The sequence below is a fragment of the Lynx canadensis genome, chromosome B2 (assembly GCF_007474595.2).
Source record: "Lynx canadensis isolate LIC74 chromosome B2, mLynCan4.pri.v2, whole genome shotgun sequence".
In the NCBI taxonomy this organism is placed as follows: Eukaryota; Metazoa; Chordata; class Mammalia; order Carnivora; family Felidae; genus Lynx; species Lynx canadensis.
The window spans coordinates 5,542,608-5,564,630 of NC_044307.1; the positions used below are offsets into that span (position 1 = coordinate 5,542,608).

General features: G+C 46.5%; 1 protein-coding gene across 2 annotated transcripts; it reads right to left on the minus strand.

The window, feature by feature from the left end:
• Positions 1-725: 725 nt before the first annotated feature.
• Positions 726-21,496, minus strand: NRSN1 (neurensin 1). Of its 2 annotated transcripts, XM_030314745.1 has the most exons (4): positions 21,396-21,496; positions 19,571-19,649; positions 12,318-12,515; positions 726-2,164 (listed from the first exon to the last, which is right to left on the minus strand). In XM_030314745.1, exons 3-4 carry the CDS (start codon positions 12,504-12,506, stop codon positions 1,766-1,768), a joined length of 588 nt encoding a protein of 195 aa, XP_030170605.1. In that variant the 5' UTR covers positions 12,507-12,515; positions 19,571-19,649; positions 21,396-21,496; the 3' UTR covers positions 726-1,765. The 2 variants fall into 2 exon arrangements, with proteins under 2 accessions (XP_030170605.1, XP_030170604.1); XM_030314744.1 differs by lacking the exons at positions 19,571-19,649; positions 21,396-21,496 and having other exon boundaries at positions 12,318-12,530.
• Between the last annotated feature and the right edge of the window lie 527 nt (positions 21,497-22,023).

A 22,023-nucleotide genomic window follows, 5' to 3' on the forward strand; every position in this document is an offset into this window, starting at 1 on the left:
CACTAAAGCTCTCAGACCATTCTGCTCTCTAAGCCCACTCTGGCTTTAAAAAGTACCCGGGCTGCTCTCCGTGAGTACACATGGTCTACGCTCTTTTCAAAGATAAAACTGTGCTGCTCATTCTTCTGCTTCCCGAGAACACCTGCCATCCCTCCCGAGGGCATCGCGAGGGGCCTCGCAAGTACCTGCCCCCCAAAAGCCTGGGCAGGACAGGAAAGATGGGGCGTGTGTTTTCGGACTCATCTCCTGCTCTCTGTATCCTGGTTTCTTTTAGGTCTTTGGGGGGGGGGGGACAGAACTGCTGTTTTATGGCTCTTATCATGCTTGTACCTACAGCTTCCCAAGCCCCACCGACATGATTTTTCTTTCTAGAGGCCTTTACAACTCAAGTCTCCAAGAATCATCGGTACGAGGCTTCAAATGATGTTGCCTTGAACAGATGCTTGGGGCTTGTATAAGGCTTCAAAGAATAAAAGTAAAATGCTATGTTCACAGCAAGGTGAGAACCTGAGGAACCGGGATGATCTCTCCCCTATCTGGCCAGCGCCCCTTGTTGACGATCTGGTTCGCCCTGCGTTTCCTGCTGGACTGTGCACAAGGAACAGTGTGCCCCCAGAGCGCTAACTGCTTCGTTTATTCTTCCATGTCGCCGGGGGGAACCTGAGCTTGTTCGGCCTCAGGATAGAAACTCTGAAGGAGTGACAGGTGCACCTCAGATTCCGCTCGTTCACATATTTTATTTATCCAGTGAAGGGAGACAGAAAAGAGAGACAGAACTGGAAGGTGGCACAGATTCTGAGAGAATACCACGGTCACGCGTCCCTCCGTCCGGTTTCGATCCACAGATCCAGTGAAAGTGCATAGGGACGAGACGAGCATCTTGCCGCAGCGTGAAACATCTTACTTGAGAGAGAAAACCCTTTTAAAAGTTAATACCGACTCACCTTGAGGATGGCTTACTTTTGTCTTTATAAAAACACGACAGCACTGTGTAAACTGCTGGGGTTGGATACTGACAGGTAAGTAGGTGCTGACTCAGAGTTTTCTGGGAGTGCAGATCTGAAACGGTCCCACTGAGGAGAGAGCCACGGGGACGTCGCAGACATGTCCTTGGAGAGACACGAGGACACACAGGAAAAGGGGAATCTCTGACACCGCAGTCCGGGATCTCTGTCACACAGATGGGGAAACTGAGGCAGGGAGGTTAAATCCCCCAAGGTCACACAGCTAGTCAGTCGTAGCATCTCGTTCCCTGGCCCGTGGACACTGCATAGATACCCCTAATGTTAATTTCTTCCCCAAGATTCTAAAGTTGGCAATTTTAGCTTTCCGAGTGCGGAGACAAAAAAAGAAAGAAAAAAACTGGAGAAAACAAACAAGCAAAAGATTTGTGGAGAACTCCAGTACGTTCGCATCTGATCTCAGTAACCTCATGTTAAGATGTCGTTAAAGGACTAACGTTTGGGTGACAATCACTAACGCGGGAGACGACAGAGTCACGATAACTGGGGGAGCTCCCGAGGGCGCCCGGGGGACACACGGAAGCACCCTTTCGGCAGCTTGGTGCAAGCAGACAGGTCGCCTCACCCCCACCTGAACCACCTGAACCACCTGCACGGAGCACAGGTGAGCTCAGCGCCCGGGCCGCCCGTGGCCGAGCCCCGGCGGGGGGCCAGTGAAGCCCAAGCCCCATCATCTCAAAGCCCGCCCCCGCCCCCTGTGAACACCGAGTGACCAGAGAGGGGAGCCCGGGGTGGGACGCCTTTCAGGTTGCCGCTACAGGCTGCACATTTTGAACCCTGGACAAAGTGACCGGAATCTTGGTTTCCCCCGGGCCCGGAGCTTTTGTGATGGGCTGGGCGTGGGCCTTGATGTCTGCAATGCGCTCTTTAAACTTCTGCTGAAGGAACTTTTCTTCTTGGGAGTAGCTCTTGGCGAACACCGACATCAGCAGGCACCCTGCCATGGACGTGCCCCCGAGGCAGAAGAGAACGGCCCCCGCCAGCTTGCACACGTCAAGAGCGCTGTTAAACTGGACGGCATGGGTGTCGACCACCACAAAATCGGCTTCGCCGAAGGCTTCGATCTTGGGGGGCACGAGAAAGCCCGCCGCCAGGACAGTCAGTCCAAGGATCACGAAGACCGTGCCGGAGATGAGTCCGACCTGGAGAAAGACACAGCCAAGCAGGACAGGGTGAGCTCGGTGCTTGGGCTCTCCTGAGCCCTCCCAGGGCAGGCCTCGTTGTTGGGGGGAAGTTAATATTCCATTCCCACTCACCCCAAATTTTAGGAGAAGGCTACATAACTTCCCAGTTATAAAAGAAGGTGAGGAGGGACCTTTCTGATTTTAATACCGACTGGAACCTGCAGCACTGCCCTGATTTTCCCTCTGAGCTGTTCATACGATGCTTTGCAGCTGACAAGGCCACCTTTGACTTACGTGGTCTTCTTCGGTCTTTGTTTGTTTTTTTTTGAAATATCTGGGTTAAAAAAATTCTTTTTAAGGTCTTATTTTTGAGAGAGAGAGACACACACACAGCATGTGAGCACGGGAGGGGCAGAGAGAGAGAGGGAGACAGAATCTGAAGCAGCCTCCAGGCTCTGTCTGAGCTGTCAGCACAGAGCCTGACGGGGGGCTTGAACCCATGAACTAGGAGATCATGACCTGAGCCGAAGTTGGGCACTTAACCGACTGAGCCGCCCAGGCACCCCTCTCCTTTGGTCTTTGAAGAAGACTAAAGCAGGCCTGACATCCAGGAACTAGCCTAACTCTATCCACTAGACCTTGATGCCGTGGGAAGCTGGCCGGGAGCTCCCAGTGATGCCACATTGTTCTCCTTTGACAGGATTTGTGTCACAGAACATCAACATCAGACAGGCTCCCTCTGTACCCATGATGAAGTGACACAAAACAAGTCTGTGTCATCATTTTGTCTAAGCGCAGACAAAAACAAGGCCATTGTGCAAACCACAAAATATCAAATGCCTTCCCTTCCCCCCATTCATATAAATGACGGCTGCTTCATTACCAAGTACAGCTTTAGTCCCACCCTGGTCTGCCCTCCCTATAGATAATACTTATTAATTATTTATTATCCAACCATAGAATCAGCCCTGACAATCCAGAGGGAACTCTGGCTCCTGTAGACCCCCTCCCCCCAAATCGCCCACCCAAGGCCCACATCCTATAATACATCCTTCCTCATCCTCTTACTGAAATACCCTAGGAGACCCTCTGGTATCACCTCTCTCACTGTGATGAGTGATAAACTCAACTCGTCCAACATATAGGTATCTTCCTGGTGATTTGGATGGAGGTCACTGGCGATCATATAACTATTCACCCATTTCCCAGGTTAGTGGGAAGGAACCATGACTGCTAGTTTGCAGGTCAGGAGATGTAGCCTTGAGGAGGGTAGGTCACTGCTATCAAGTGGATGGAGGGATGGATGGATGGATGGATGGAGTGGGGGAGGGATGGAGGGAGGGAGGGATGACAGCTAGCAAGTTGCGGAGTCAGGGCTAGAAGCCACAGATGTGAGCTCCAGGCCAGTGTCCTTTCTCCTCTCACATGTAGTTATTTGGGCTCCCCTTGCAGATGTTGAGAAGCTCTAGGAGTAGCAGGTGGAAGATGAGACTGCGTCAGCTCAGGTTGGAATAGAATGGAACACACTGAAGAGGGAGAGTATTGTTTGCTGTTTGGTGGCTTGGAGGTTGGGAATGAACAGATCCAGGCTTGGGTTCCAGCACCGCCAACCGGTACTTGAGTCATATGAGGAAACTTACTCTCCGTTAACCTCCCCATCTACAAAATGATAAATGATAATCATACCTACTGCCTCATGGAGTTCTAGCAAGGACTAAGTGAGGCCATGCTCAAAGGCGCTTAGCCCAGTGCCTGGCTAAGCAGTAAGTAGCTATTATGGTATCTACTTGGAAATGCATTCTTGTGAAATGTTGGCCACAGAGCTACAACAATCTCTGGGCACTTGACCCCAGAACAGCTAATATAGTTACTTATTTTTTATTTAAAAAAAATTTTTTTTTTCAACGTTTATTTATTTTTGGGACAGAGAGAGACAGAGCATGAACGGGGGAGGGGCAGAGAGAGAGGGAGACACAGAATCGGAAACAGGCTCCAGGCTCTGAGCCATCAGCCCAGAGCCCGACGCGGGGCTCGAACTCACGGACCGCGAGATCGTGACCTGGCTGAAGTCGGACGCTTAACCGACTGCGCCACCCAGGCGCCCCAAGTTACTTATTTTTTAAACACATTTTCATTTTCTCCTATTCCTAGCCAAATGCATAACACCATTTAATCTAGAGCTTTGAATTTAAACTATATTTATTTAACTTATTAAGTTTCAGGGTGATACATCAGTAATTCTTTATTACTTTGGATAATAGAAGGAAAACATATTCACAAATCTGTCGGAGAGCTAGCTAGTATTATTGGGTGTCTATGAAGACCTAGGCACAGTGTTTGATGTTTTTCACTCGATCATCGCCAGCATCTTACAAAAAGTAGGTATTTTTTTCCCACCTCACCTGTAAGACCCTGGGGTTTGTAGGGTCGACGAAGTGGAGGTCAAAGTCCTATAGCTAGCAGGTGGTGTGACTGGGCTCGAACCCAGGTCCCCTGCTCCACTTCTATTCTCCCCACCATAGTTCACCAGTTACTATTTTGTATATTATCTGCTATTATTATTATTTTTAAAATTACAACAGAGTTTTAGTCACCATATAGGGACAGATTTCCATGATTGTAAAGAAACTGGAAAAGAGTCAATATAATGTCTTTTGAAAAAAAAAAAAAACAAAAACCCAGAAACTATTCTACATAAGATTTAAGCACTATAGGAAAAGTTGGGTTGTAAAATATAATATTTTGGATGGCTTTCTACATTTTTCTAAAAATGGAGGCAAATTCACCTCCAAAGACTAACCATTATTTATAACCTGAAAAATGAGTCACATTGGAAAATTCTGAATGCATAAACTAACTTAAATATCCATGGTGACATGCTTCATATGTCACTAAATCACCTTCCTCCTTGAGAACTGGCACTAATTCTCAAACACTCAGGACTCTGCAGGAATGTATCCATCTTGGGTTCTGGGGTTCTGAAGAGCACCTAAGGTCAGTGCTCAGGTCTTCTATTTCTGTCTTGATCACCGCATCTCGCGTTCCCGCCTTGAACTCTATAAATATTCCTAACTGACTGGCTTGAACCCCCAGGCTGCTGACTGCAGAGCCAGGTGACTGATTCTCAGAGCAGCGCTGCTCCCCAACTGAGCGGTGCTTTATCGATTAAAATCCAGTCCTGGAAGCTCACTCAGAAGCTACAAGGCGAGCCACGCTTTGCAGATGGCAGAGCTCTGATCACTTGCAGAACTGGAAAGTGGCTGGCCTCCCTGAGCCTTCTCCCTTTTCCCTGTTGAGTCAGAATGTCAGAGAGGGGCCTGCCCTCCGTGGAGGGGGGCACGACGGTGGCCAACAGCCAACTCCCAGGATCTGGAAGGTGCCGTCCGCGCAAGTCTAAGGGGGACCTTCAAGACATGTGGCCAGAGAGGACCCTCAACGCTGTGAAAACACGCCAGGAAGAGCCAGGGATGGTAGGACTGGAGGGGCAGCCATGGGACCTGAAGAACGCTGTGTCTTAACTGAGAGTCTGACAGCGTGACAAGGGATGATGGGATGCATCGGAAGGAAGAAAGATTTGGGGAGTGATGCCGTACAGAGCCGTAAAAATGGTCCTGGGACACAGTTCCAAGTTGAGGTGGTCCTCGGTCTACAGGGAAGGGGGCTCTATTAAATAGAGTTTTAAAAATGCAGCGCGGAGGTTCTTGGGGGCCTGGCTTTATGCAGAGAACTGGAACACCATGGGGCGAGGGGACCCTGGGACCTGGCGGGGCAGCCTGGTGCACCTGGTGGTTAGCTCAGCCCAGTGCCAAGAGAGAAGGGCCTCTCTCAGCTGTGACAGACCTCACAGATGGCCATAAGGACAGGGACCTCACTCCTGGGGGATGTGTGAAAATCCAGTGTCTGCGGCTGGAAAGGGGGAACGGACAGGGAGGAGGACCTGGATTCCAAAGAGCCTGCTGCTGATGTAGGCCACCAGCCAGAGCCTGCTGGAGCTCTGACCAACGTCCCCATCACTGTCTCTGTGCAAGCCAATGAGGTCGGAGCAAACCTCTGTTTACTCCTCAAAGCAGGCTGGCAGCCAGGGCGGCGGGCGCAGATGTTCGGGCAGAGAGGACGCGGTAATGACCAGTGGAAGCCAGAGCTAGCACGGCAGGAGGAATGGGGAGGAGCCGGACAGAGCTGAATGTGGAAAGAGCCAGCTGGCCTCCAGGTAGCGCTCAGGGGAAACACAACAAGACAGAGGTCAACCCCGAGGGATGTCCTGGCCTGACCTGCTTGTGGGGACCCTGGGCTTTACAGAACAGCAACCCCTGCCTGGCTGTGGTCCAGGTCCTTCCTCACACTTTACCTGGCCACCCACGTGGTCTTCTACCCTATGGAGGCTCTGTCCCTCCAGCCCGTGAACACAGTCACTTGTTTCCATCTTCCAAAGCGATTCCGGATCCTTGAGTCTCCCTCTAGCTACTGCTTGAACTCTTCCAACCCTTGATATCCGAGCTCAGTCCCACAACTCCACTGAAACTGGTTTCTCCGAAGTCACTAATGACCTCCTCATTGTCAAAGCCAATTCGGTTTTTCTTTTCTTACTCCATTTAAATATTCTGTGGTCATTGATGTTAAGCACTGGGGTCTTCTTAAAACCTTCACCTATTTTCCCTGACACAACTGTCTCCTGTTTCTACATCTTTTTTTTTTTTAATTTTTTTTTTCAACGTTTTTATTTATTTTTGGGACAGAGAGAGACAGAGCATGAACGGGGAGGGGCAGAGAGAAAGGGAGACACAGAATCGGAAACAGGCTCCAGGCTCCGAGCCATCAGCCCAGAGCCCGACGTGGGGCTCGAACTCACGGACCGCGAGATCGTGACCTGGCTGAAGTCGGACGCTTAACCGACTGCGCCACCCAGGCGCCCCTGTTTCTACATCTTTAATGACTCACTCTCAAACGGTTTTGCCAGATGTTTTTAAATTGTTGGCGTTCCCCAGGGGTCCCCCTTGACCCACATCTCTTGTTCAAGATGCTCTCTCTAGGGCCGAGTCTCTGGCTGTAGTTCCAACTCCTACTGATACGCTGATGCCTTCCAATCTCCAGCTCTAGTCTGGCTTCCCTTCCTGGGCGCTAGCCCTGTATTCCTGACAGCCAATAGGAGGACTGACACAAAAATGTCCCAACGGCTCCTCAGACCCAAAATATTCAAAATGGTACCCCTTACTTTCTTTTCTTTCTTCCTTCCTCCCTCCTTCCCTCTGTTCCTTCCTTCCCACTCTCTCCGTGCTCCTGCCATCCACCCATTCCCTGAGTTTCTCTCATTTATTTTTTAAAAAATTATTTCTAGTGTTTATTTTGACACACACACACACACACACACACACACAATGACCGGGGGAGGGGCAGAGACAGAGGGAGACCTAGAATCCGAAGCAGGCTCCAGGCTCCGAGCTGTCAGCACAGAGCCCGACACGGGGCTCGAACCCAGGAACCATGAGATCGTGACCTGAGCTGAAGTTGGACGCTTAACTGACTGAGCCACCTAGGCGCCCTGAGCTTCTCTCATTTCTAGTGTAAAACCAACTCCATAATATCTAGCAAAGCTTTGAAGAAAAAATCTAAGACAGAAGTTTCAACTCTGACTTAGCTCAGGGGGGAAACCGGAGTGATTGGGACAGATGGGAGGAGGGTCTTGAGAGAAAAGAGAGGGGCCAGAGTCACCCTCACGGCCAGTGAGGCTGCGGGGGTGGCAGTCTTACTTTGCACCTGCACGCTGAGTGGAGCACCCTTTGAGAGGTTTCTGACGTGGGCTGAGGATAAGGTAAGGAGGGGAATGGCCCTGAGGTAAGCAACGCATGATCGGGGGTGAGCGGACAGCTCCCATTCGTTTACACCTGCCTTACTGAGGTGCTTGGCTGCACAAGCAGGTGGCAGCAGCCTTAGTCAAGGTCAAGTGCAAGGGTAAGAAAGAAAAGTGCCACCACAGCCTGATGGATTTCTGGGCAGCACAGTGAGTGGTAGGGAGTAGGTGGGACCAGGTCACAGGGGCTTTTGCAGACGGCAGGTGTTGCAGGCACTGGGATAAATTGGTTGTGGCTGAGGCAACCATGTGGCGATCCAGAAAGCCTAGATTTATGAACTTGCCCCCTTGCTGTACTCAAGCTGGAAGGTTCTGGAGAAATTTCTATTTTTTAATTTTTTATTCAGAGATTTCGATTTCAGAGCCTTTCAAAGTCGTCTGTGATCGGGCCCTAGTTATACATTCCCCCGTTCACCTCTCGACCCGTCTCCTCCAACTTCTGAATGTTTGCCCCGGGCGTACTGAGCTGTCTGTGGCTTCCTGATCGTGCCATCATCTCTCACGACACAGCTTTTGGAATAGATTTCTTCCTACCAGGATGCCCAGTTCCCACTTGTGTACGGGTGATCTCTCTGGGGAGCCATTCTCCAGGCTGCATCGGATCCTCCCTGCCCCCAAGTCCCTGTGCTCCGGGTAAGTACCGTGACTGCTTTTAGGGCCATGTTTATTACGTTGGATCGTAACTGTCTGTGGACATGTCTACCTTCCTTATTTGTCTGTGGACTCCTTCAGGTCAAGGCGGTATCTAACTCACAAGTGAAGAGTAGGGTCTTATTCACAAATGAATCCCAGAGCCTACCACGTAACCTTATACATAGTGGACATATAAATATTCTTGGAAAAGGAAAGAAGGAAGGAAGGAAGGAAGGAAGGAAGGAACAACCTAAGGAATGAAGGAAAGAAGGAAAAGGAAGGAAGGAAGGAAAGAAGGAAGGAGCAAACTAAAGGAAGGAAGGAAGGAAGGAAGGAAGGAAGGAAGGAAGGAAAGGAAGGAAAAGGAAGGAAGGAAGAGGAAGGAAGGGAGGGAGAGAGGGGAAGGAAGGAAGGGGAAGGGAGGGAGGGAGGGAGGAGGGAGGATAGCATTGTGAGATACAGGTGGTGTAGATCCACGTGACAGGGCAAAGATTCTAACTCGGGCCCATGTGACTCAATCTCCATGCTCATTAACCCTTCCATGCTGCTGCCTCCTAAGGAGCTGGCTTAGCGGCAGAGTCCTGCTGAGGCACCGCGGACTTAGCCCCTGGCAGGAGACCAACAAGACGTTAGCCCCACGTCATTGGGAACGGGGAAATGGGAAGCCCATAACTTGAACCACCTACAGATGCAGTTTGAAATGAAAGAAAAATACCATAAAAAAGAATCATAATGGAAACGTGCACAATCGGTGCTTTTCTCTGTATTGATACAAAGCACTTCATAAACCCGCTGGAATACATTCACTCGTATTCCCCAGGAGGAAACAGAAGACCAGTTTGTTTATTCCCTTGGTAGAGGTGAGTCTCTAAGACCGTGAATGCCATGTATTCTTAGGTGATTCAGGTTGACTACAAGCTTCTGAATGCCCAGTCTGGTGTTTTGTGATTAGGATCTGGGTCTAGGATTTGGATTATGCTGAAATATCATCCGGCACAAGTCCAGGAGGCCATGGACTTTTGTCTGTTTTTAGACTCTGAAGTAGGTCCAGCACAACAGGGGAACAAATACTCGTGAATCTTGTTTGTGTAAACTAGAAGGGAGAAAGTCCTGAAATTTGAGTTCTGGGGTTGGTAACTTACTGCAGGTTCTTTATTTTAAATCCATACCTATATCTCGTCTGACAGATTTACAGCTTCTCCAATCACACCGCGAGTGCTTTGGAACCATGAGAACACTTTCAATATCCTGTATGACAGTGGCATTTTACGCTCTTGGCACAACAGATCTGTCAGGCAAATATTTGTTTTTTTGACACATAGGAAAGCAACCACCCACTTAACTGGGTAAATACAAGATGTGCCAAGCTTGGCTATGTATTTCATCTGTCCCCGCCAGTAAGGATTCATCAGAGATGACATTTCTACAGGGCAAGGATGCAGGCTCAACCAATTTGAATACAGACTACATGACAGTAGTGAGATGTTAAATTAACGCAGGTCTTGGGTAATCCGTATTAACAACTATGTTACCCAGTACTTTATTTATTAACTAGATTTCAAATTTTATTTCCACTTCAGGACCCAGTGTGCCATATGACATCTGATAATAGTAGCTAATACACGAATGCTTGAGTGCATACCAGACATTGTGCTGAGCTCTTTGTAAGTATTATCTTAATTACCTCTCACAACTTTACCCAGTAGCATCACCATGAGGGCCCAATAAGGTCAGATAACTTGCCCAAAGGTACAGCCAATTAAATGGAAGAGCGGAGGTTTGAACCCATGTAATCTGGGGACAGAGTCTGTGCTCATAACCAGTATGTGACACTGCCTCTTATTAAACTGTATTGCCAATACATTGTAAGTGTCGGACAATATCAAGGTAAAACGCTCTGGGATCTCCTGGGAGAAAGTTGAAGATGACCGGGATCCCCGAGCTGGAGGGACCAGAAGCCCCGCCCTTACGGCTGTGTCTTCTCAGCATCACTTCCTAAATCCTTTCCCTTTTCTTGATTTCTTTTTTTTTTTTTTAATTTTTTTTTCAACGTTTTTTATTTATTTTTTTTGGGACAGAGAGAAACAGAGCATGAACGGGGGAGGGTTAGAGAGAGAGGGAGACACAGAACCGGAAGTAGGCTCCAGGCTCCGAGCCATCAGCCCAGAGCCTGACGCGGGGCTCGAACTCACAGACCGCAAGATCGTGACCTGGCTGAAGTCGGACGCTTAACCGACTGCACCACCCAGGAGCCCCTCCCTTTTCTTGATTTCTAAGTGTTCAGACATCCCAATGCCCTCTTCTCCTCCATGTCCATATTCTCTTCCTGGGTCATCTTGTCTAGTCTGGCGCCTCTTATAAGCTCTGTATGTCAGGGATTCCCAATCCGTGAGCTGCGTTTCAAGTGCCACCAGAGAGCCCCACTCACGTGTCTGATGTGATCCCCACAGGAAGCTCTGATGTATCATGGCCATGGTCAAACTCTTGGTTCCCCACCGTCCCCACTGCTCTCCCTGTGTTCCTCATCCCGGAAAATTGTAACACCGTTCTCTAAATGGCTCAGGTTGTGTGCTTTGGAGTCATGCTTGACTCTTTCTACTTTGTCTACTTCACCGCACGTCCTGATGGCTTGCTCTTCGAACTTCGTGCTAATTCGGACTACTTCTCCCCATCACTACTACCACCATCCAAGCCATCATCATCTCTTGACTGGATTCTTTCATAGTGTCCCATATACCCTTGTCCTCCTATAACCTATTTTCCATACTGTAGTTAGAATGATCTAGTTAAAATATCAGTCAGATCATGTCACTCCTCCACTTAAAATGCTCAGGTGGGCTTCCGGTATCTCTCAAGGTAAAAGCCAAGGTTTTCATTATCATCCACAAGGCTCTAAATCATCTGTGTCCTATTATTTTTCTGGATCCCTTTCCCCCCTCTCAATCCACTCCAGCCAGACTGCACCTCTTTGTTACTTTTCAAACACCAAATCTGTTCCCATTTCAGAGCTTTGGACTTGCTATTTTCCTGGCCCAGAAGGGCCTTCCGCCAGGTAATAGGTCTGTTCCCTGCACTCATGCTGTTATTTGCTCAAGTGCCGTCTCCTCCAAAGGGCTGTCTAGGATCAGCACACTAAGTTCCAGGCCTCCGTCACTCCCTGCCCTCTTGTCCCAGTTTATTTCTCTCCATAGCAGCTGTCACTACCTGACATTCTCTCATGTGGTTTATTTGTTTATGGTCCGTTCCCCACAATGGGTTGCAAAGGGCTTTCCTTTCTGTTCACCCCTTTAACCTCTAGCACCTTGCAACTTCTTGGCACGGAGCAGGTGCTCACCGATGACACGATGAGTGACCAAATGCACTGTCTGGTGGGGCGCCTTCATTCAAAGAAGCTGGAGCTCACAGCCTCGTGAGCACGGGTCTGGCAGAGGCAGGGCTGGCATACTGAGCACTGTATTATGTCTCAGCATTAACTCTCTCGCAGCACCCAATGATTCCTTTTTCATAATTGCTGTAAATTGTTAAATGATAATTACCAAGCCTATGCGGGGGGGGGGGGCTGGAAGTGTATAATGTTTTGCCTATGGAGGTCCTCACGGTTGATGAATTTAGCGGCACATGAATAACAGTAGCAAAAATAGTTAACAATGATGACAGTGATACCTATTTATGTTTAACCTCTTTCCTTACCTTCCAGAATACTGAGCTCCACCTGTTAGGTGATCTCTGGATCTGGAAATCATCCTCATACTCCCAGATCGAGGTGGTACAGTCCTCATAAAACTGGTGCAGGTAGGACCGGACTCCGTAGCGCTGGTGCCCGCCCTCAGGAGCGGCCTGTGCTTGCTTGGTGCCACAGATGTTGCTGCAAGAACTCATCCTTCCCAGCTGGAATGACAACATCCACAGCCGTCAGCCCTATGAGCTCTGGCTTCAGGATTAAAAGGCATATTAAAGGTGCGAACCAGGCTGAGTAACGTTAGTCTACTTGAAAGTCTATTTGAGCTTTTCTTAAAAGCTGCTCTGCTTTTCTACTTAATGCAAAATTTCCCCCAAACACTCAATGACTAGAAACTGGTTCTCCATAAATGAAATGAGACATAATAGCACAGCTCCCTTAAATTATGCAGAAACTTAAGCATGAAGCACACGAACGAAGGCAAGAGGCTGAGATTTTTCACTGTGTTGACAAGAAATCTTTAATCCCTTAGAATCCAGTCGTCTTTACACTCACATGTTAAAGAATTAGGCAGGTACTCTCCCTTGCTACAGATGGAATTTGTCTTGGGTTGTCCTCTCGGATGCTTAACCATGTTCCCTTGTGGAAAATACATAGTTTGCTCTTAGCAGTTTGCAGTTTTGCTTTTAGATCTCACGGATCGTGTTCTAACATCTTAGCTAATGGTCAGGTTGTACAGAGGCTGTGTTTGAAAGCTGTTGAGCAGCGACGCTTCATGCTTTATTAATCACAAATGGCTCAGCCAATAATTTACACCTCGCTGACTCTAACGCTAGATATTTAAGTCGTTATTTGTGGATACATCTGTCCATGTGGGATGATAGAGCATAATGGACAGGGTAGACCCAGCCTTTCACTGCGTGGCATGAAGTGGCTAGTATATGCGAGAAGCCAGGGGATTGTTAATGAAAGTACATACTGGGTGGGCTGTTTGGGTCTCTGTCTTCTTAAAGATGACAATTTCTGGGGTTCCAGTGTGGCTCAGCCGGCTGAGCATCTGACTTTGGCTTAGGTCATGATCTCATGATTGTGAGTTCAAGCCCCACGTCAGGCTTTGTGCTGACAGCTCAGAGCCTGCTTTGGATTCTCTGTCTCCCTCTCTCTCTGCCCCTCCCTCACTCTCTCAAAAATAAGTATTAAAAAAAGATGGTAATTTCTACCTGATTTGACCTAATCAATACCCTTGGAGAGAAGCATTTGGTTATTAATTCATGGGGGGAAAAAAAGGAATTGTTGAGAGACAGCAATTTTGGTGAGGAGGGAATTCTCAGTAATTCTCTGTTTGATATTTGGTTTCCTTCTCTCCATTTAGGCAGATAAATATGTAGCTGGAAATGTGAAATACTTGTTCAGATTTTCCAGTTATCCTCCAGATGGTTTTCCCTGTGTGGACATAGTCTCAAAATAACAAAGTGAGGAACGATGTAGAAGGGGTCTCTCAGAGCCTGCCTTGTAATCCAGGCTAACAGAAGACATATTAAATGTTTCTAATTACTTATCAAGAAACCACATAGTGATATGTATCTATCAACAAGGAAAAAATTAACCTAAAGGTCTGGAAAGTGCCCCTGTGTGGCCACTTAGTTTGGTTGGATAGAATTATGGGGCAAAAATCAAAGTTGAAGCTAGAGATAGTTAGCATTTTCCTGCCCCATGGCCACAAAGTGAATCCATAAGATTATCTTGTAAGGTGTGCTGTCAGCCAAAAACAGGTTCTGGTTAGAAAATGTAGTCAAATTCATGAAGAAAATGGCCCCGATCTTAGAAAAATGATGCAGACATATGCTACTGATGGTGACCTCATATTTTTAAGCGTTGGTCACTATGTTTAGTGACTTTCTCCGTTTCAGATATGGCAGCCAGGAGAAATCACCCAGGAAGAGAGGGCAGGGGAGGAGATTAAAAAATTTCTTTTCTAACTTTTACACATTTCAGAAGGATATTATTTCATAAAAAATAAAGATTTTAGAATGTACTTTGCCTGATTAGAGCAGCAAAGCCTTATGGATCTAATTCTTTTGTTAACCTAGTTTCCATATTTTAAATGTTAGGATGAACTCTTCAGTACTTTTAACTTGATGCTTACACAATGAAGATGATTAATAAGGGCCTATTACTAATGACACATAAGTAGGATAATTTTAAAGGCACTTTCTTTTAAGACATTGTTATAAAATTTCGGTCAAGGGATGAGATGCGAGCCATATGTTACTAATTCTGCTTTGTCATTGAAGAAACTGAGGCACAGGAAAGTCATCTGCTAAAGGCCACACACCATGAGTCAGGGAGGAGACGAAATGTGACAATACCGAAAGCTGGAGTATGGACTGAATCATGTACTTGCATCATCAGACCAACTCATCCAAATATGTATTTTCAGGTTTCCTACAAAGCCTCAGAGACTTTAACATGGAAAAAGGACAAAAATAGGACAGGAGCAAAAAGAAATCCCTCACAGCAATAGTAGGAGTTATTTTCCTTCGATGCTGAAGTCATTTTTTCCCTCAGAGTTGAGCTTCGATGCAGAGCAGGGCTGTGACATATTGCAGTCCTTCCTGCACAGCTGTTTCCGATACACGAGGTCGAATGTTTCTGCTTTACAGGATAAGACTCAGTAATCCAACTTTGTTAAACAAAATATGGGTAAAATCATAAAAGAGACAGGAAGTGTCATAAAACAAATGTTCTTTGGGCTTGAGTGATGGAAGGCTCTACTCTAAGTCGGAATGGATTTTCAGTGATGTTAGATACATTCCAGGAAAGGAATCCCAATGAGCCTTATTTACTTCTCCAGACACACAGAGCACAAGAACATGGCCTATGCTGTGCTAACCACACAGGACACAGAATGGGTTCTAATCCTTGTTCTTGATCTATAATGTATTGGTCATGATATGGCAGGCAAACTCATTAACCTCCCTGGGCTACGGTTTTATCCCCCTTAAAATGAGATGGTTGAGCCAGATAACCTCTAATTCCTTTGAGATACTTTTCCAGGAGTCTTTGGTCATGCATTTACAGAATAAGTCAATTATTTTTGCGGGATAAACACCTGGGTCTACTGTTTTCCCACCTCCTCCCATACTCTCACTGATGGGATTGTCAGATTGTCCCCAATTCTTGACCGTTATAGTACACGTGAAGCTTCAGTTTAACGTTTATTTATTTTTCGGACAGAGAGAGACAGAACATGAACGGGGGAGGGGCAGAGAGAGAGGGAGACACAGAATCGGAAACAGGCTCCAGGCTCTGAGCCATCAGCCCAGAGCCCGACGCGGGGCTCGAACTCACGGACCGCGAGATCGTGACCTGGCTGAAGTCGGACGCTTAACCGACTGCGCCACCCAGGCGCCCCGTGAAGCTTCAGTTTAAAAGAGCGTATAAGCTATTAGTAAGGCCAATGACTTGGTATTAAGTAGCCTAAATGGCTGTGTATTGTTTGTCTGTTTAACAACTTACTTCAGTTTTGCGTATGTTGCCTAAATGGTACAGGTGGATCGCAGGTATTACAGGTTAGGCTCCAGATGCCCAGAAGAAAGCAAACATCGTATAAAACAAGTCAAATGAAGGTTTTGGTTTCCCGGTGCATATAAATGTTATTTTTACATGATCCCGTCGTCTATTAAGGGTGCAATAGCATTATGTCTAAAAACATGCACATACCTTAAGTGAAAAAAAAAAAAAAACTTTATTGCTAAAAAATGCTAACCGTCCTCTGAACTTTCAGCGAGCCATAATCTTTTTGCTGGTGGAACGTCTCAGCCTCAATGATGGTGGCTGCCGACTGATGAGGGTGGTGGTTGCTTAAACGTGGGGATGGCTGAGGCAATTTCTTAAAATCAGACAACAATGAAGTTTTCCACATCAGTGGACTCTTTCTTTGAGTTGAACTCTAGTGACTTCTCCAGAGGTGTTGATGGGCCTACTTTCAATATTGTTGTGTCTCAGGGAATAGGGGAGCCCAAAAAGAGGGAGACAGATGGAGGGACGGCTGTCAGTAGAAGAGTTAGAAGACACAGGACATTTATTGGTTAAGTTGCTGCCTTATATGGGGATACTTCCTGGCACCCCAAAACAGAATAGTAGCATCAAAGATCACTGATGGCAGATCACTGTAACAAATAGAGCGGTAATGAAAAAGTTTGATTAAATCTTACAAGAATCACCAAAAATGTGACACAGAGACAGGGAGTGAACAAACGTGTTGGGAAAATGGCGGCGATAGACTTGTTTTCTGCAGGGTCACCACAAACCTTCAATTTGTAAAAAAACACATTCTCTGCGATGCACATTTAAGCAAAGCGCGCATGAAATGATGTGTGCCCGTAAGTCCCTGGGGATCTTAGAGGTTCCATACATCTTTCCAAATATGTAACTTATTGGATTCATTCTTAGAGGAGAATGATCACGAGAAAGAACAGGAGTTTTAAAAGATATCATGTTACAGTGAGGATTTTGGTACAAAAACCTTACATTCCTCATAAGGAAGCCAGTAACTTTTTGTCCCAATAAAGAAAATGTTACACCTATTTATTTATGTATGTAAAAAAATTTTTTTTAAAAAAACATTTATTCATTTTTGAGAGGCAGAAACAGAGCACGAGCCGGGAAGGGGCAGAGAGAGAGAGGAAGACAACAGAATCTGAAGCAGGTTCCAGGCTCTGAGCTGTCAGCACAGAGCCTCAGAGCCTGACGCAGGGCTCGAACTCATGAACCGTGAGATCATAACCTGAGCTGAAGTCGGACACTTAACCAACTGAGCCACCCAGGTGCTCCTAATGCTACGGCTATTTAGAATCTACTTGGTTGACTGACACCTCTACTATCATAAAGAGGATATATGGTGTCACTTCATAAAGTCACTTTAAAAGCTGAGTAATTAGTATGTAATAAACTTGGGCTGATAAGGAATGGAAGGTATGTACAAAGGCTTTTTAGCTTGGCTCAGCATGTACTTAGTGAGCAAGCTTTCATGAGAAATCTGGTGTTTGCAATCTGGATAGCTAGAGTAGCAGCTGCAAAAACAGTAATGTTGTATCTTTGACTGTCGTTGAGTGACAGATTCTGGAGGGCTCTTTTCTTCAGAGAAAGCCTTAACATCCCAGGAGGTGCATGAATGGAGGGTGTGGGTGGTGAGTGGAACTCTTCTCCAGGGTTGTACTTAAATGAGTCCATGTGAATATTCCTTTTATAAACACCCCAGGGAGCCTGTTGTGTCCTGGATGCCAGCATGGCCATCATGATGGAGAACAGGCAGCCTTAGCATCTGGCTGTTTGGTCATCTATGAAGACGGAGTTATTTTCATTCTCCGGGAAGGACGTTCTAGGTGTTAATAGATGAGGATCCATCCATGGTTGTCGTCTTCTTCTTCTTCTTCTTCTTCTTCTTCTTCTTCTTCTTCTCCTCTTCCTCCTCCTCCTCCTCCTTCTTCTTCTTCTCCTTCTCCTTTTTTATTTCTTTTTTAATGTTTATTGATTTTTGAAAGAGACAGAGGCAGAGTGCAAGTGAGGGAAGGGCAGAGAAAGAGAGGGAGACGCAGAATCTGAAGCAGGCTCCAGGCTCTGAGCTGTCAGCAAAACTGACTGAGCCACTCGGGTGCCCCTTTGGTTTTCTTCTTTTTATAACCTGTCTGTGGTATCTGTCTCAACTGTATGCAGTTATACATTAAAATGGGCATTCAATTCTTGGCAGTACAGCACACCTATCATGTCCCCCAGACCCACAGGCAGAGACAATCAGACCTTCACTCCCCACCCAAAGTCTTCTGAGAGGCCTCCTGGAATTAGCACATTCAATGTCAGCCCTCTATTACTCTTTATCTTCTCGTCCAAATTTCTTTCTTTTCATAGTGCTTGTTACTATCTGGTGCTCCATTACGTGGTCTATTTGTTAATGGTCTGACAGACTGTGTACTTGATAGACTGTGAGCTTCATGAGGGTAGGGGCTTTTCCTGTCCTGTTGACAAGCACTTTGAGTTGAAACTTCTTGGCACAAAGCTGTACATGGGTTGGTGCGGATGATGGCCTGAGTGGTCCTTCCTTTTTCATTCCTTCCTTCCTTCATTGTTTTTACAGCACTAATTATGTGCCAGATCATGAGAGGATAATAAGATGAGTGGGGCAGTCTGCTCTCAGTGGACACTTAGATTAGATGGAGAAACGCTTCTGAAGCAAGAAATGCAACAAAAGGGGGCACCAAAACCAGGTATTTGCAGTGATTGGTGATTTCTCTGTGCAAATGCTAAGAATGCCTTGAACAATTCCTCTGTCAGCAAGTAAACCCATGTTTGTATTATTATGATCTCTATGTCTACCAATACATTACAGTACCAATTTGCTGGAAATTTGAATTTCAGTCAAGTAAATGCAATTACTTTTTATTTTATTTGGAAAACGTTCATAGCCATGGAAATAGAAATAAGTCTTTATGCCTCATGAAACTCCAAGAACACCACAGACTATATTATTTGTCTTCATGGTCTCCTTGAGAGAAGAGAGGCAGAAAATTGAGGCGCCAAAGAGATTAGTGTTTTCCGTGGCTCCGTGTGTGGGTCAGTGGTGAGGCCAGGCACGGGCCCTGTTCTATTTATTCTCTTTGAAATATCATTCAATTTTTCATACTGCTTTTCTCTCCCATAAAATCATTCTGAGATAATGAGAGTGAAGTTGCCATTAGAGCCACTTTTCCACAGAGCCAGTGCTGCAAGGTATAGGCACAGACCTGATTTAGATCATCGATCCAACACCAAACCAAAAGGCCAATTTGCTTCAAGGACTCAGTTAGCCTCAGTGTGGACGCAGAAAGGCATGAGAGCCTGCTAACAGGTTTTTCATTTTTAAATCAGGCATTCTGGAATTGCATAGGCATGACCTTAAAACTTGAAAATGTGTTTCTACCAACAGATCATTTCAGAGGTATTTTATTGTCTTGGAACAGTACCTGTAGGGATTGAGGCTCCTTATGATGAACTTTTTAATACCTTCTAAGTCAGGGGATATGTAGCACTTCGACAATTTTTTAAAAAGGGATAATGATATGCAATAATCCTATTACTTTACTTCTTCAAGATGTGTTTTTAAGTAAGGCATACAACGTCAAAAACCAAATGGAGAAGAGAAAACCTATAATCTCCTTAAACCTCTTATCTACATGCAAACCAGAAGGTGCTTATGAATTTACATGTGACAAGGTTTGAGTCTCACCTTTGAAGTTTTCCTCTTCCTCTTCTCCTTCTCCTTGTTAGTCTCTGACCTTTCTTTCTTAACGGCACATCCTTCAAACCTATTTAAGGAAAAAAAATCTCTGCAGAATGCGATACAGATAAAAATCTAAATTTCATAAGCCATTCTTATGACCTGTAGAGAGTCATTTTAATGTTGACAAACATATTGATAAAGGACTTCTTGTTGAAGAGTGGGGAGATACTTGTTTTCACAAAAGTATTCATATTTTATAACTTTTCAGGGGGTTCTCATGAGACTTTTACAGGGTAGATGAGACAACATAAATGAAAGGGCTTTGTAAACTATAACACACTATACACATGCTATTCTTATTTTGGTACAATTCTATTCCACTACTCAATAATACCAACTAGACTAATTCATGTGTATTTTAAAAATTCTAAATACAAAGTTTGTTTGCTCCCTGGGTACTCTAGAACTGATTCGTTGCCTGTTCCATTATATTATAAAATACATTAACCTTATAGCCATTGTATTTTCTGATCTGTTTACATGCATTTTAGACTTCTTAAGGTTCTTTAGATGATTTACTCATTGGGTTGATTTTTACTCCTATATCCATTCCTATCAGGATCATTTTACTTTCCATCTGCCTAAGAAAAGCAGGTGTCCATGCAAGATTTAATTAAAAAGCCATTGCCAGCTATAGAACTATTGGCTTCCTACATTACTCTAATCATGAAATAAAATAATAGCTGGGTGATGTTTTTCAAGAGGTCATTAAAAATTCTTTCTGAAGAATACTTCTCCATCCATTTGCAAGAGAACCTCAAAGACTTGAGGTGAGCAAACCTAGGTGAGGCCTGACAAACTGTGTTTAGTATTTCCCAGTTTGAGGTGATACGAACCACAGTCAAACCTTCTTCAAGACTCATTTCTTTGCTCTAAAATTTTGTTTTGCAGGTGGTATGTGAGCAGATTTTGGTGAGAAAAAGGCAAATTTTATTAGAATCCTGGATCTGGATAAGTAAAAGAAAACAAGTCCTCCCCCCCCCCACTCCCTGCCCTCCCTCCCTCCTTCTCTCTCTCTCTTTCTCTCATCAGTGCCTGTCTCTCTCGTTTAAACGTCCTTTCATTTTATCTGTCGCCTTCCCCTTTTCTCTGAAGGAAGTGACTCCACACATGCCCTTCACTAAAGGCTGGCCTGGTCTGGAGCCCAGGGATCTCTCCAACGTGCTGAAAACATTTCTGCTACAGAGCCAGGAGCCAGTAATTAAGTAGACACCAGCTGTTTAACTCCAGCTCTGTTTTCTTTGAGGTCATCAGCTTTGGTCTCACCCCCACCCAACTCCTCTTTCTAATTAACACAAAGAAGTAGGTCCTGAGATTATATCGAAGCACTCACGTATCTTTGAATATGGCAAAGGAATGGGGAGGGCAAGCGAGGGTTAAATTCAGCTCGGAAAACAAATCAAACCAGCTTTGCAAACTCCAAATACGTACATTTGACTCTTACCTAATATATAACTTTTCTTTTCTCCCGGGAAAGTTTTCCCTGTATACCTCCCCACTTCTTACGTAACACAAACCACAAACCACCAAAGCATGGAGTTGGCGACCCCTAATTTGCATGTGTGCACGGATTTTAATGTGCATGCTTTTTATAGAGATGTGTCCACAAATAATAGACGTGAATGAGTAAGGAGTGCGTGTGACAGACACAGAAAGAACATGAATATTTGTGCGCGAGGAGAGGAAGGAGAGAGAGAAAGGGAGGAGAGGGAGAACCGGAGAAAGACGAATGGAGCGTAGAAAACCGCTCCTGGGGTCCGCAAGGCTTTACCTGTCCCCTCCGATCCCCTGACCCGTGGAGCAAGTGCAGCCAGCTAGCCGCAGATCTCTCGCTGGGGTCCCATCATCGCCGCCGCCTTCGCCGCCGCCGCCGCCGCCGCCGCCGCAGCTCCCGCCTTGCGGAGCTCAGCCCGCTGGTGATTGACAGCTGGGCGGCCCGCGCGCCCGAGGCCCGCGCAGCTGCGGCGGCCGCCGGAAGGGCCACGTGCGTCCGCCGGGCGCGCTCCGGCGGCGCGTGGGCGGGGCCCCGCCGGGCGCGTGCGCCGTCCGGTCCCCGCCTGGTCGCGCTCTGGGAGGGAGCGGGGGCGGGGCGGCTGGCCGTCTGGGCGGCGTGTCGCTGTGTCCTAGGGAAGCGTCGCAGCACCCGGAGCATGCTGTGCCCTCCTGCCCTCCTGGTGCCTTCTCCCGCCCAGCACAGCGCCTGGCCACAGCAGGTGCACTGCACGCTTATTTTTAAAGTCAATGTGTGCGTCTTGCGCCGCCGCCCCATTTGGGATACATTTGGGGGTGTGCAGAGGCTTCTCCGGACTCTTGAGTTTTGTCCTTGGTGAGACATGAGGTGAGGAGCCCCTCTGAAAGAACCTTCTGGCAGTGTCACCCCTGGGCACATTCAGCCCCTC